The sequence below is a fragment of the Aethalodelphis obliquidens genome, unplaced genomic scaffold (assembly GCF_003676395.1).
Source record: "Aethalodelphis obliquidens isolate GAN/ISIS:26980383/991018 unplaced genomic scaffold, ASM367639v1 scaffold23, whole genome shotgun sequence".
Lineage (NCBI taxonomy): Eukaryota > Metazoa > Chordata > Mammalia > Artiodactyla > Delphinidae > Aethalodelphis > Aethalodelphis obliquidens.
The window spans coordinates 13,342,096-13,357,607 of NW_020837967.1; the positions used below are offsets into that span (position 1 = coordinate 13,342,096).

Here is a 15,512-nt window from a genome sequence, read left to right on the forward strand (position 1 = left end):
ACACACACACACACACACACACACACACACACACACACACACACACAACCAAAAACGGTTCCTCTTATTTCTCCTGTCTTCTGTGTCCAGTTCAGGTTCCTAAAGGAGACGGAGAGGGAGAAAAGGAGAGAGAGAGAGATCGCGCGTGACAGAGAAAGGAAGAAAGAGGGAGAGAGAAAAGGAGAAAGAAAGCTTTAAACAAAAGACGAGCTGGCTCAGGCAGGGGTCTGGAGCCCTCCTTCAGGGACCTTCTCTGCCTGTAGCCTCTCCAGTCCCCGGCCCTGCATTTTTGGGCGTTCGGCAGGCGTGGCCGAACCGGCCCGATCCCGCGCTGCACGCGGCCGGAGAACTGGAGACAAAGCCCAAGAACCATTTCCACCCCCCCCCCCCCCCCCCCCCCCCGCAGCGCGACTCGAGCCCGCGTCCGGGGCCGGCGGCCTGCGGTCCAGGCTGTGACCGGAGAGGGGCGCCGGGTCTCCTGCGCCCGCCCGCGGCCTCGCCGCCTGGGTCGCCCTGGCCCGCCCGGTTCTCCTCGCAGCACTCAGCAAGCTGCTCTCGTGGGCTCGCGAGTTCAAAACACGCCTTCTCATCCACGAAAGCCCGGACCCCCTCGCCACTTTCTTTCCAGGTCCCGCAGCGTCTCCAGGGGTCGCCGTGGCGCTCCCGGCCGGAGTCCGCTTCCGCCCTGGGCCTCGGAGGCCGAGCGGCCATTTACTGCCCTCTGATTGCGCCAGGACCAGGTTAGCTCATAAAGCCTTTCACACTCAACAATGGGGATTTTCTCAACAATTAACAAGAAACAACATAATAAAGCCATTTACAAAGACCTTGCTATTTACTATAAATTAGGCACTCTTTAAGAGACCAGTGCGTAATTTCACACACTTTACAACTGGGGCTGCATTTTAAACACCCGGGAAAACAAGCTTGTTGCACTTTCCTGTGACCTGTCTGCGGTGCACCTCTGTTTCCCCTCTTCCTCTCGAAGCAGCTTTGTTTGCATTGCTGCGCTCCAACCTCCCCAACCCAGGCTGGTTTTCCAGGTCACTGTCTCACGTTTCCCGTCTCCAGGTCATCATTCCACTTTCAGATGCACTGAGCGGTTCCAAGCGACAGGAACCACGGCGCCAAAGGAAGTAGGCCTGGCCGCATCGCGTTTCCCCGACTTGGGGGGTTCCGCCGGGCCTCGCCTGCGCGCCCGCGCCCTCCCCCGACTCCCGGTCTGGGCTCTTGGGCCACTTCCCAGGGGGCGTTCGCAGCCCCGCCGGCAGCCCGAGTGAAGCCCCATCTCTTTGCCACTTGCGTTCCGCACACTCAGTTGGAGGCATTGGCCAGCCCTCCGCCCAAGGCGAAAAGCTGGGCCCCATTTGCCTGGGGAAGAGAGCTCAGGCCTGGGCGAGAAGGTGAGAAATGGCCAGGCGGCGTGTGCGTGCGCGGGGGTGGGAGATGACTCCGAGCCACACAAAAGGAGCGCCTAGGGACGGAAGGCGGTCCAGCCCCCGAGGGCCGGCCCCGGGGAGAAGGCCAGGCCGGCCGCGCGCCCCGGCGCCCCTGCCCTGCTCCGGGTGGGCCCGGCCACGAGGTCGCCGGGCAGTGAGGCCGCACGAAAGGCGCTGGGGGCCGTGTGCACGGGGGTACGGGCCTTTCCGCCCGGGGAGCGGGTTGGTTCATTCCGAGGAGAGCAAGAGCTGGGCGGGAAAAAAAGTCACAAAGAAATTTGTTTGCCACCGTGCAAAATGGCGGCATTTGCACATCTTTCTGGTGGTGGCAGTGGCCCAGGCCTGAGAGCCGGGAGCTGCCCTGGGTCAGCGCGGTGGCCGGGGCAGGCGGGGAAAAAGGGACCCTGACGCCCCCTCGGCTCCCGGGCCGGCCTTCAGCCCGCTCGGTTGTCCCCTGCCTTCCCCCCCACCCCCAAGCCTGCCTGTCCCCAACCCCGCGCCAGCAGCCCCTGGACACTGACCCCTGTTTACAAACACAGCCTGGGGGCGGGGTGGGGCGGCCGGAACGCGGGCTGGCGGGGCGGGGGAGGCGGCCCGCTCCCGAGGATGCCCCCAGCAGAGAGGGACGAGGAGTTGGTGCGAGAGAGCGGGCCCGGCAGCTGGAAAGGACTGAACGCCTTGTTTTTGAAACTGTCAATTCCCTCAACCCCTATTGTGAGGGCTTCATGCAAAACATCTCAGGCCTTTTAAAGTAGGAGCTTGTGAGGCCGCCACAGTTTGAAAAGGAGCGAGAGAGGAGCGGGGGCCTAGGGCATGGGCAAAGAATGATAGCTGGGCCCCCCTCCTTTTTTTTCCAGCAAACGAGGGCCAAACAGGTAAGATGCAGCCCTCCCCCACCTCCTAGATCTGCCCTACGTCCCCACCCCCCAAGCTAGTTTGCAAAATGCCCTCTGGCCTCGGGAGCAAACCAAAACCAAAGCTAGCATTAAAAATAGCGCTTCCTTACAGGGAAGGGGAAAATCGTGGCGAAGGCCCGGATGACCCGGAGGACTCCCTAAGGTGGAAGCCCTGTTCCTCCTTGCCAGTTTCCTGAGGTTAGTTGATGGGGGAGCCTTTAAATCCCCGCTCCCCCCGCCACGCCAGTTTGACTCTAGGAGCTCCCTTTTTCACATTCTTTTCAGCAGGAAGTATTTTCAAGGTGAAGCAAAACTCACCACATTTTCTGTCTTTTGTAGATGCTAATACTTTATTATTTTTTTAATGGTTGTGTTTTTGTTTTTGTTTTACCATAGAGGATTTTTGTTCTCTTTGAAAGAAAAAAAATGCTTTTGAGGAATTAGTCTACATCTCCTCCTGCATGCACACAAAACTAGCATTCTCATATCAGCAGAAACTTCCAATTCTAGTGACTGGAACTTTGAGGAATTTCTAGACCATTGAAAGTCACCCAGACATGGATAAGATAAAAGTCCACACACCAGCCCATCTAGTTTATGTTATTGCTGTTTAGTGGTGGCTCCTTGTTGTTGATTTTAAAAAAAACAAACATTATTGAGTATACTCCACTGTAATCAAGTAAGCCAGTACAAAAGAATACCCACTTTAAAAAGTAAATAGTTGAGAAAGAGCAAGCTGCATTTGCTAAAAAAGGCAGATAACCTGACTGTGGAAGACAGAGTACACACATCTCTTAAAAAAATAATTAAATCTTCATTTCACAGTCTTACCAGGAAACTACTTTTACAGGAGACCAAAAATAACTTGTTTCCACAAAAAAGTCAGAAAAAGAGCCCTTTCCTGCCTTTTTCTTACACCTATAAGTGCTGAGCTTTAGACACAGGAATCGGTGACCCTGGAACCATATAGTGCCTTTTAAAAAAAATTCTCTCACCTGAAAACATTTAAATGTAAAAATGCAGTCTATCAATGGAGGTAACTTTTGTTTTTCTCTCAATAAGGCTTAACTTTTTGAACAAATGGGACATTTATAACATCTTAGAAAATCTAGATACTGTCATTAATCATAAACCAACCAAAATGAAGTAAACTGCACTAAGAATACAGCAGAATAGGAAAACAGCTAAGGGGCTCCCAGAAATTGAAAGAATACCTTGAATTTACAAGTTACTGAATACCGTTTGGTACACTTTCCTAACAGAAGCCCCAACTCAGGTTTTGCTGTGGTTGGCTGTCTTGTGGTAGTACTGTGGGGTGAAATTTGTGTTGACTATTTCATTTCTTTCCTTTTGATGGTATCACTCTGGAATGCCTCGGCCTCCATGCTGCTCATTCTTCAGTTCCTATAAACTGAAACTATTGATTCTCTGAGGGCTGGAGACCAAGTGTCAAAGCTGGAGGCCAATATTTTATGTCAAAAATTCCATAGGGTATATTTGTTTTAAATTGTGCTTATTCCATCTCGCAGTCCTCCCACACCCAAGATCTGTAAGCTTCAAATATATTCTCAATTTGTAATTTAGGCACAATGATTCCATAGCCAACAAGAAAAGTACTAGTCTAAATGTAGTAGTCATACTTTGAACTTTCTTGACTTAGCAGTAATTAAAGAGTAGAAATCACAGACTTCCAGTGTGTGTATGTCACACTTTTTACAGATTGATTTTGCAGGACAACTCACTGCACCCAAATTCTGTATTGCCTTCCAAAGAGGAAGGAACTGACTGAGAAGCCAATGGTTCAGCTTTCTGGAGCTTTAACTGTAACTTGTACCGGTCTTTGAAATTACACAAACATGAATTCAAGGATAACATCCCCCAATTTTTGCTTTGACCATATCTATCATCCCAATAAAAAAAAAAAGATCCATTGAACCTACATCTGGCAACATTCAAGAAGGAAAGGAAGGGAGGCAGTTCAAAGCATCTGTTTACTCCATCCAAATGTATTTGGATGCAGGTACTCTCAGACTCTGTCCTTTACAATAAGAGTAAAACCACAGAGCATATACAACAATTAGGGCTGAGACCATCCAGATCTATCTGAAACATTTATAGACAAAAGGAAAATTTCAAAGGGAATAGGAATTAAAAGGTTAAGAAAAAAAACTGAATTTCCATGAGAACTAGTGACTTAAATTCACACAGTAAACATTTCATTGATGTTTTGTTTTCTGATTTATGATCTATATATGCAACTTCTTAGGTTTAAGATGGCAAAGATCTGAGATACATAATTTGTCAGACTAGGGGAGGTGGACCCAAAATTATTAGGTTTAACTTTCATCAAAATAGCAAGTGATCTCTGCTTCACTTTCTTAAACCTGAAACTTTTTGCAATTGATTTGTAACAAGTGTGTAAAGTTTTGTTGTTATTTAGGAAGAAATCCACCAGTGTTTTGCACAGAACCTGACTGGCCTCATCACATGGTGTTACAACAAAACATTACACCCAATAAATGCATTTCTTTCAGGCAAAAACATTACAAGTGAAAATGTCAACAAAACCATTCATTCCTGTTAACTGTTCTCCAATCTGGAATAAGTAGAAATGTATGGAACCAGGAATTTTAAACAGTGTTTTTAATTGAAAATAAAGCTAAAGCATGCTTTTCAACAGTGCAAATTTCCATAATTTTGATTTACTGCTTCCATCATCACAACATAGTACACCAGCATGGCCCTTACCAAGGGCTAGACCCTAACCATTTGCATGTTGAACTACTTTGATTTTAAGTGCAAATATAGATAGTCACCTCTGATTGTCACTTGCAGTAGAAACTCTCCTGCTCTATACACAGGATGGTCTGAAAATAGAAGTTTAGAGAGATAGAGAGAAAGTAAAAGGTAATAAAATCCAAGTGCCTGAGTTCTGGTACCAAAAAGCCCTGAACTAACTGTTATTTTTCATTTGGGGTATTCTTATACTTCTGACCCATTTTACTTTTCTCGGTCGCTTTTACTGCTTTGTCACTATAAAGAGACCATAACATATTCTGCTATTAAGAGAAATATTTTCATTGTTTTGCAAGTTTGAGGAGTCATGTTCAGACCACAAGGTAAGCAGGACAGTAGTAAGAGTCACCTAATTTAAAATTTTGGGTGAGAACACAAAAAAGGAATTTTCCAATCGCAAGGAGTGCCTGTAAAAGTAAAATCACACCCTTTACAAAAAAAAAAAAAAGAAAAAAGAAAAGACAATATTATATTTACTTTACTCAGTATATATGAGGCAGCTTTTACCAGCATTCAATCAGGACTCCCCAATATTTCCACTCAAAAAAAAAATAAGTGCAATGACTCTTGGAGAGGAAATGAGGGGAGAAAAAGATACCCCACAAACAAGAGCTCCAGTAGAGAACACTTTGGGCTTTCTTGCTACCTCACTGTGTAACCATGTAACCTAACAAACTTTCACTGAATTAACAGTTACACTTTCAGGTCTGAAATCTAGTGCATAAACTTAATGGCTCATTGTAATATTTATTATTCAACCTTTTGACATTTATTTGTAGCAGTTGAATTGAGGTACCAGGTGCATTATTAGCATTGAAACAGTAAAGTGTTCCAGCTCTACCGTAATAACTGAGTTTTACTTGAGTCTTTAGCCTGAAGTATAGTCTGTGGAATGTAAACCAACCCTTCTCCCACCCCGCCCCCCCCCCCCCAAAAAAAAAAAAAACCCGCAATGGAAAAAAAAGTAATCCGATTTCTGTCTTCAAAATGCGATAAACCAGGACTCCAAAAGGGGTGTAACACATTAATGGACTTGTACAAACCATCCTGTGCAGTTTACAACAAAAGGAAGGGAATATGGTTCAAGAAAATATCTTCCAAAACACTTTTATGAATTAAATTTCCTGAATTTGTGACTAGGTGGAAGAGGTATTGCAGAACCGCCCAGCTGCCATTTCCATATAGGATGGGCCTTGTGAGGAGGTTGGGAATCCTTAGTGGTGTTTAAGGAATACGCTGGCCACAAATCCCCATCCTTCCCAATAATGAGTGATGGTGGACAAGGAAAATTTGCCATGAAATTAAATGGCCTTTTCACTGCTGATGCTACATTGCTGGCTACCTTTTTGCGTCTGTTTATAACTGTAAAATCATCCAGTGTTCCTTCATGTGTCTCAGTTTTACCTGTAGGACGAGGACTTCTAGCTGATTTCAGATTTGGTTTGACTGGAGGTGTCTGAAGTACAGGTCGCTTTCCCAGTACTAGTGTCCGGTAATTTTTTCTCACCCTGGCACCAAATTTATATTCCCCATCCTCAGGTTGTGGAGAACCTAAAGTGCATGAAAGGCCCTGACTCTGAGCCAGTGGACTTAAGGAAGGAGCTTCTTTTTCAGGGCAGGCAAAACCTTCCTTGGCTGTGGTTAACAAGGCGTCCTCCTCTTTACTTTCAGTCACACTGTAAAACTCACCCTTTGTATCATTGCACTCGCACTTTAGCTTATTTGTAATAAGGTCAGGTTCATATTCTTCATTAGCACTACTGTCTTCTACTTTGATTTTAATATTGTGCAGAAATGGCAATGTCTTGTCGCCTGTGTCAGTGCAGGGATTCTCGGCTTTAGTTGCTGCTGCTGCTGCATCCACCTCGGGATCAGTTGGCGAAGAGGGCAAATCCGTAGCAAATTCAGTGCAATGAGGGATTTTGGAATCTTTTTCTGAATTTGCTGCCACTCCCGAAGAATCATTACTTAAGAACCTAGCAGCTATTGTGTTGTTATCTGCACAGTATGTAGTAGGAGTTGCTTGTAGGCATTTCCTAGCCTCTCGGAGTATTCTTTGTTGTGGAAATGCATTGTTTGTCTTTGGGCTAGGTGAAGAGGCCCCCTCCGCCAGGCAGTTAATTGTCAGCTCAGTTCTCTTTACAGTACTGGGAATTTCAGAGTGTGGGAATGTAATCTCAGATACCCTATCGTTCCTTATCTCTGTGAAACAACTCCCCAGGCTGGCCGGGCAGTACACCGGAGACGCTTTGGGGGCCCAGCTCTGCAGATTCCACTCCTCGGGCGACTCCGCTTTGACACTACTCTTGAGGTCGGGAAGTCTGCCGGCATCCTCGAAAGCAGCGGGTTTGGTTGCAGCGGCGGCGGAGGCCAGATGGTACAAGAAGTTGGCCTGCGCCTGCACGCTGGGAGGCTTGCAGAAGCTGGTGCGCCTGAAACGGATGCTCTGCACTGACACTTGGCTGGAGCCGGAGCTGGAGTCCGACTCCGTGGACGAGTCCTCCTCCTCCGAGCTGACTTCACTGGAATCCGAGGCCCCACTGCCCCCCTCCTCCTCGTCCTCCTCCTCTTCCTCCTCCTCCTCCTCTCCCTCCTCCTCCTCTTCCTCGGAGGACACAGAGTTGCTGGAGCTAGACAAACTGGAGCCAAAATCTGAGTCGTTGGCTGCATGGTCCGAGTAGGAGCTGGACTCGGAGTCGCTGCTGCAACTCTCGGGAAAGCTGCCCAGATGGGGCTGCGGCCGGTGGTGATGAGGGGGGTGGTGATTCGGCTGCGGCTGCTGGGCCCTGTGGTGGTGGTGGTGATGGTGGTGGTGGTGATGGTGGTGGTGGTGGTGGTGGTGGTGGGGAGGCGGGCAGAAGCTGTTAACCAGATGAAACCTCTCCAGGCAACTGGCCCCGGCGGCCGCCGCCGCCGCCGCCGCGGCCGCCGCTGCGGCCGCCGCCTTGGCTTTGTAGGACCTGGGCAGCAGAAGCAGGCGGCGGGCGCCGGCGTGGGGCTCCAGCAGGCAGTCTTTGGCGCCCCCGCGCTTGCGCTTGCACCGGTAGGTCAGGCTCACGGGGCCTCCGGCGCTCGCCGCCGCCTTGGGTTGGGGCCCGGCCGCCGACGCCTGGTAGTAGGCGGCGGCAGCGGCGGCGGCGGCGGCGGCCGCGGCCGCGGCGGCTGCGGCGGCGGCGGCGGCAGCCGGGTGCTTGCTGCACAGCAGGCTCCGAAAATAAGTAGGGTCCGAGTGGAAAGCGACGTAGTTTCCCTGGAGCGGGGCAGTTTCATAGTTTAGAGGGGGTTTGCAAGGCGAGCGCACGATTTCCGGGTAGTGCGAGCCCGGATATTTGCTAAAAATCTGAGGTAGATGGGCGGCTGGGCGCACGACGGCGGCGCCCGGGCGCGGGGACTGCGCGCTGATTGGCAGGGGCCGCGCGGCTCCACTCAGGCCCCGCCAAAGTTGGTGCTTGTCCTTCCAAAAACCCGGGCGGGGGCTGGCGGCGGCGGCGGCGGCGGCGGCGGCGCGCTCTGGCGGCGGCGCCTTTGTGGCCAGGGCCCGGCCGACCCTCCTGCGCTTGGTCTTGAGGACGCGCTCGGTTTTGCAGGAGGTGTAGAGCGCTTCCACGTCTTCCCGGGAGATGAGAGTGCATTTGGCGGCGTGGAAGGCGATGCTGTTGATTGCCTTGAGTTTCCGCAACTCCTCCAGATCGCAGTGGTGCTTTTTCACTTTCAGATGATCCATGCGCTTGTGCACGGTCGTCCTCGGGATGTTTTTCAGCAGATCCGTGAAGACTTGGGAGAGGGCAAACATTTGCTTTCCTTTAATGATGAGGTAGCCGAGCCTCACGCCATCCACCTCTTCAAAACCTGACTTCAGGTCTCCCATCTCGGGCACTAAACGATCCCCACCATTTGCAGTAAATATATACGTGACGCATACATACACATGTATGTATGTTAATCCTCCACCAGATGCTGCGTGTGTCTCAAGGCATCCTGCTAATAAAATAACAAAGACTGTTATTCCCGGCGAAGGGAGTGCCAAACTCTAGGCGAAATTATTGGGGGGAAAAAAAAAACTATGAAATTACACTGACTTGATTCTTGCTTTTTTTTTGGTTTTCGTTTTTTTAAAAAAGAGGGAAAAAACCATCCGGTTTCTGATCTGCCAGTGTGTTGGTCTAAGTCCCCGATGCAGATCAGTACCTGGGCCCCTCTATTCCTTCCTTCTCCATTGGAGCACTATGATAATGGAATGTGAAGGGAGAAAGAGAAAAGAAATGCAGCTGCTATTCCCGCCGCTGCTTTAGCTACAAATAAAATGACAGAGTGAAGTGAGCTCGTCCGGAGACACCTTCATCAATTAATTCCCCTAAAGCCAGCGCTGATTGGACACTCCTGACAGGTGATGCAATAAAAATTGATATTCCACCCCTTCCCCCCAAAATCTCCCACTAATTAGCATACCCTTATACTGCCACCTCCCCTCCCAAAGTAAATAATACAGTCGGTATATAAATCTTTCCATTAAACTATCGGAGCTCAGAAACAGGCTGACTCACAGACTTCATCAGAAGCAGTGTGTGTACGCTTTAAAAAAAAAAAAAAAAGCCCTGTATATTCGCCTTTAAAGGAATATTGCCTATTTTTGCTTTATTTGCATTTTACCGCTATAGCTATTATCATTTCAAAGAAAAGCAGTTTTAAAACATTATCAAGCCTAAATACATATACCCCACTCCCTTGTCCTTTGGAAAATGGAGCTTAAGTGAAAACGTGCAGAATAGCCTGGTATTTCCCTTATGGGAGTGGGGCAAGGAGCCCGGCTGGGAGCTCCAAAGTTAAATCCGCGCGGTGAACCACCCCAGTACAGACTTACGTTTTGAATTTCTCTCGATTATCCTTGTTTCCCCCCCCCCCCCGCCCTAAAATGCCTTTTTACAACCAGAAACAAAGTTATTTGACCAAGGAAGCAGTTCAAGGCTCCAGCTCCGAAACACTGTAACAATTCAACTGGATTTTGGTTCTCTGCTGGGGGGTGGGGTGGGGAGGAGGTAGTTTCACGTCAGACCCATAACAAAGCATAGATAAGCCAGAAATGTGTACACTTTTCACAATTAACCAGGCTGGATTGGAGGCGGGATGGTCCTAGAGTCCCCAGCACAGCCTTAGCCAGGGTCCTGTTCACGACAGGTCAGAATTCCATGGAGCAGATTGCTTCTGTAGCAAAGAAAAGAAAATGTAAAACGCCCAAGGTGCTTCCATAGGTTTTAGGTAATAACGATGAAAAGAAAGCGTTGATGTACGATGCAGACTATTTCAGTGGTCTGTGATGCTCTTGGTTGGTAGTTTAAATGAATCTTCCACAACTCCCAAATTTTTCTCCATGAAAGCCAAGCATCTGCTTTAAAAAAAAATCACTTTGGATGAATATCAATATTGTTTAACCTCTTCTTAGTCAAATTAAAGTATATTTTGGTGTCATTTTCAAGGATATCCAAAATATTGCCAAATGAGAGCAAAGGTCTTCCCAGTCGCATTACCACGATCCCAAGGCGGTTTGTTGGCTGCTTTGCAAAATTCAGCAAAATCTTCTTAACTGTTCGGTGTTTGGAACTACAGCATAAATGCAACTCAGGCATTTATATGTTTCCTTGTTCTTCCAAAAATAGACACATCCGTGTGCTTAAAAGAATAAACGGATATTTCTAAGCCTGCAAGAAAAAAAATGTACAATAATTTCTTCCTTCACATTCAAAAGTTCCAGCTTCCCCTGCTCTGGTCTGGCTAGCACAAGCAGGTATGGCTCAAAGAGAGAGAGACAGAGAGACAGAGAGAGAGAGAGAAAGAGATTAAAAACCGAGGAATCAGACATACAAAAAGGTAGTTTGCATGAAATGAAATCTCGGCCATAGTTCCCCACCCCCACCCTCATCTTCCTTGTAATTTCCCAGGAATTTTGAAGAGAATTGGGAATTTGAAGAAGTGCATCCGGAAATTAAGGAAGCCTATTTAAGAGAGTCTGTAACTCAGAGGTTGGGATTTGAAAAGTCAGCCCTGGACTACTGTTGCACTCAGCACAGATGTAATCGCCGCTCTTCAACTTAATCAATGTGTGTACAAACCGCGATGTCTAGTTCTTGCCTTTGAAATCTAAGGCTAGCATTTCCATCCAAGAAATCAGAGCTACAGCAAATTACATTTTTGTCCCTTGAATGAGAGAAGGATCATTGAATGGATCTCGTGATATTTCAGGCTTTAAACGTAACCGAGAGGCAGCAATGAACAATGCCTCGTCACAGCTAATACCATCCACCGAGTTGGCTTTCTTTTGCATCTGGATCTATCACACCGCGTTTTTCTCTTTCACTTTCGCAGGAGGCAAAATGGTAAAGGTTTAAGCAGAAAGCAAAGTTTCCAGGAAAAGCAGATGCTGGTGTTTTTTTTAAAGTATAATGACCAGAGTCTACTACAAGCGACAATAAGGTCGTTTTAAAATTCCTCCTGATGCACTTATATACTGCCAGCCCTCTCCCTCCCACCCCACCCCGTCCAATTCCCCTCCCCCAGCTTTAAGATTTCCACCAAAGAGTCAAACAGCCAAGAAATAGTAAACTCAAAAAAAAGCCTCTGAGAAGACATTACAAAAGGTTGGCTAGAGCATTCTTTTTTTTTTTTTTGGCCAGGTAGTTCTAGTTGTTCTCAATTCCTATTTAGATTTACACACACACACACACACACACACACTCCTATTCCTCCTGCACAAGGCAACATGACTTAGTAACCATTTCAAAATCACCTTTTCCTCTCCTTCCTCCCCTTCCACCTTTAAAATACTGGCAATATGGGTGGTTTTTAAAACTAACAGAATAGTATTTTTTAAACTAAAGTTACAATCTGTTGGGTCAAATGGAGAAAAATAAAGGCCAAAAGATTTGGGAAGTGGGTCTATGTATACAATTTATGCGAATATCTTTGTATGTGCACTCAGGTACCTTCACACTTATACATTTTTAATACTCCTATTACACATATTTCTTCTTGTCTAATACATTCTTTTGTTCCTTTAACTTCCCCATCGGGGTGTGTGTGTGTGTGTGTGTGTGTGTGTGTGTGTGTGTGAAGGCGTGAGCGCGCGCGCGCGCTCACGCCTTCACACACACACACACACACACACACACACACACACAGAGTGTGACAGACAGCTTTCTTGTGGCCATCAGGACACGTTGTATATCCGGGGTCTTCTCCAGGCACATTGGGGGTCGATCCCGATAAAAAGATCTAGCAGAGGCCCCTGAGCGCTCACACATGAAAGGCAGGGGACTTTAAGATGGATTTGCATGCACACAGGGGATTTCGATCAATAGCTACCAACATTTATGGCTTAGATTATTAATGTGAAAGCTGGCCAAAAGAATGGGGATGAAAAATTAAAGGTGTCTGTTATCAATTATGCTTAAAGTTATGCAATAATTTACTTACTTTGCCTGGATGTGCAGATCCAGATGTATAAAGTACTATTCTTCAAAAGCCAGGGGGTTTCTTTGATAAATATGTTGACCATGTCAGCCGCTTCTACAATCAAAGATGAACCCAATTCAGATGACGGACTGTATTCAAATTCTTTTTTAAGAAAGGATATATCAACTTCTATGTTTCTCAAACACATATACCTACGTGGATGGATACGCCCAAATTAACATTTATGTGTCTATCCATCTCTGAGGGTCCAGGGGATTACTTAACTGAGAATTTAGGCATATATATGATATGCATTGAGTTTGTTAATTAAATGCGATTATTTAGTCAGTGAGGAATGCATAACCTACACACTATCATAAAAAGTGTTTTAGCTTTGAAAACAAAGCTGCTTGCTAGAGGAAAATCCTCTGTGGCAAATACAGACAGAAATACATAAATGTCCACTTACTTCTGCATTTATTGTAAAAAATCAGCACTTTCAGTTTTTAAAGTGATGGGCTATGAAAACATGAACATATTTGTCTTTACTTATCCTGTGCTGATGTGCTACATTTATCTTCAAATGTTCTATTTTGATTTATTTTCACTGTATTTTATGTTTAAATACCATTGCAATTCAGTCTGACCTCTTTCCTCTGGAGCGAAGTAATGCACACGGCATTTACAGTCTTTTAAATGGTTAGCTGGGAAATGCAATAGCAATTTGCAGAAGTAGTTTACTAATGGGGAAAGTTCTTTTGAAAACCTGAAGGAAAACCTAAGAGTACTTTTGCATTTCTACACTACAATGTCATATAATTAAAGTACTGAAGAGCATTAAAATAATCCTTTCCCTTCCCAGCCTTCACCCATACATACATAATTTAAATGAGGATCGCCCCCCCTCCCAACCCCACCACCATCACCTAACTCTTCACCATATACATTTGTTTTAGTGATTGCTGGCACATTTTGTTCAAAATGAATTCAGACAGAAAAGACTAAGGAACATCACAAAGGCCTCAACAATGTAAGTATACTGGTTAGAAGAATAAAAGAAGTCCCTTGTACTGTTAGCCAAAAGTAACTATAATACTTACAACATAACAAAGTCTAAAATAATAATAATTTAAAGTCTTATATGGCTGAATTAATTGAGGATATAGGACAATAAAATCTTGTGTGAGAGTCAACAGTTCCTTACCTAAATTTATGTCATATCACATGTTCTCTGCTTTTGGGGAGAGGAAAATGAGAACGGAGGAGGAGGAAATGGCTAAATTAAGGAACAACTTAAATTATAACTCAGTACATTTTCTTTAATATTTTTCTTTTTTGTCTCATCCAAACAAATCAGGGTAAGTCTCCAAAAGGGCCCTTCTCTTCTTAGGCATTTAAAAATCCTGTTTTTAACAGAAGTTTGGGACACAGAGTATATGCCATGTTGTCTACTGACCCATAATCAAAATGCAGTGACCTTCTACCCTTTTTTGCCCCCTGACCCATCTTGAATTCAATGCAGCCTTTATAAATTTGCAAATCCTTGGAGGTAAAGGGGGTTTTGTGAGGCTTTGTTCTGAAAAAGCCCTAAGAGTGTGCTTTCTAAATTAGACAAAGGTAAAGCAACAAACCCTAGTGGACAAGATTTTATACAGGTGAGCAATAGGCAACTCTTCAGGTAACACATATTGCAAGCTAAAAAGCAGTTATAAACATGGGAGACAAGAAGGTTGTAGATTGTGTCAAATTAGAGTGTGGTACAAATCACTTTCAAGATGTAAGAAATGGTTAGGCCACAATCTTCCTGCTCTCCTCATCTCAAGGGCTGTGGGGGACCCTAGTGACCATGGAAGGAATGGGGGGGGAGGGTAGCAAAGAGAGAGGGGAGGGAGGGTGGCAGGGAAAAAAAGAAAGGAGCAGGACCTGATCTGAATCTACAGGCACATTCCCTTATCTTTCCTGCTATCAGCCAGTTTAAAGGACACCATAATTATGATGGTGATAAAACAATGCCTGCTTATGTGTGCTGAATAAATAATGTTTACAGCTCAAGAATCTTTTAATTCCAATTAAATGCCATCAAAGAAAAGCCACTTTTCCTACTGCAACGCCTTTCCCCCAATTATCTTGTTTTGTTGCAATATTTTCCTATGAGACACCAGGGCCTCTCACAATTGATCCTGAATGTAGAAAAAAAAAATCTGAGAAAGTAGTGTTCAATGTTGGTGTATCAAATAATACACAAACCTCAAGACCCACAATTTATTTGGATTACCCCAATTTTTGTTTATTTCCCATCAGGGCCAAATGTGTAGAAACCTAAGTGATGACACTCAGTGTTGAGGCCTACCTATGGGCTGCTGAAGCCATACTGAAATTCTGAGCACCCATGAGGGGAGAAGGGAAAGATAAGGCATGTGAGGCCTGATGGTCTCTGGAAAGGGAATCCTCTGGTTCTGTTCCCCTGGCTTCAGCCCAAATCCTTCTAGGAGCACTGGAGCCAATCACTGTCTTCCACTGCTGCAGCTACTGGGCGCACACAAAAAAGCGGGAGATCAAAAAACCCCAAGTTCACATTTATGGATACACAAGGATCATTTCGTATTCATGACTTCAACAAATCACATCATAATCAGATTTAAACAGGGTTTGGGCAGGAATGCCCACCAGGCTGGACACTAAACACTGACATGTATAACACGCTAACCAGAAAAGTCACTTGCTAAATTTTGGAATCATAGATTTAAAATTGTCTTTCAACTTAAAAAATCTCACTTTTTGCTTTTGAGGCCAATTTTTACACTAATTCATTTCAAGCAAGCGCCCCTCTTTAAGTCATTCCGCAACGTTATAATTCAAATTTCTCTTTGCTTCCTTTCTCAGTTCCAGTAGTGTTTTGAAAAAACACATGGCATAACAAACGTTATGGAAAACC

At 45.8% G+C, this 15,512-nt stretch overlaps 1 protein-coding gene across 1 annotated transcript; it reads right to left on the reverse strand.

The window, feature by feature from the left end:
* Window positions 1-4,968: 4,968 nt before the first annotated feature.
* Window positions 4,969-9,197, reverse strand: SKIDA1 (SKI/DACH domain containing 1). Its single transcript, XM_027121790.1, has one exon. The coding sequence runs from the start codon at window positions 8,997-8,999 to the stop codon at window positions 6,240-6,242; it is 2,760 nt and encodes a 919-aa protein (XP_026977591.1). The 5' UTR covers window positions 9,000-9,197; the 3' UTR covers window positions 4,969-6,239.
* Window positions 9,198-15,512: the final 6,315 nt, after the last annotated feature.

Coding starts and splice junctions, on each gene's coding strand:
- SKIDA1 (XM_027121790.1), bottom strand. CDS start 8,999: ATGGGAGACCTGAAGTCAGGTTTTGAAGAGGTGGATGGCGTGAGGCTC.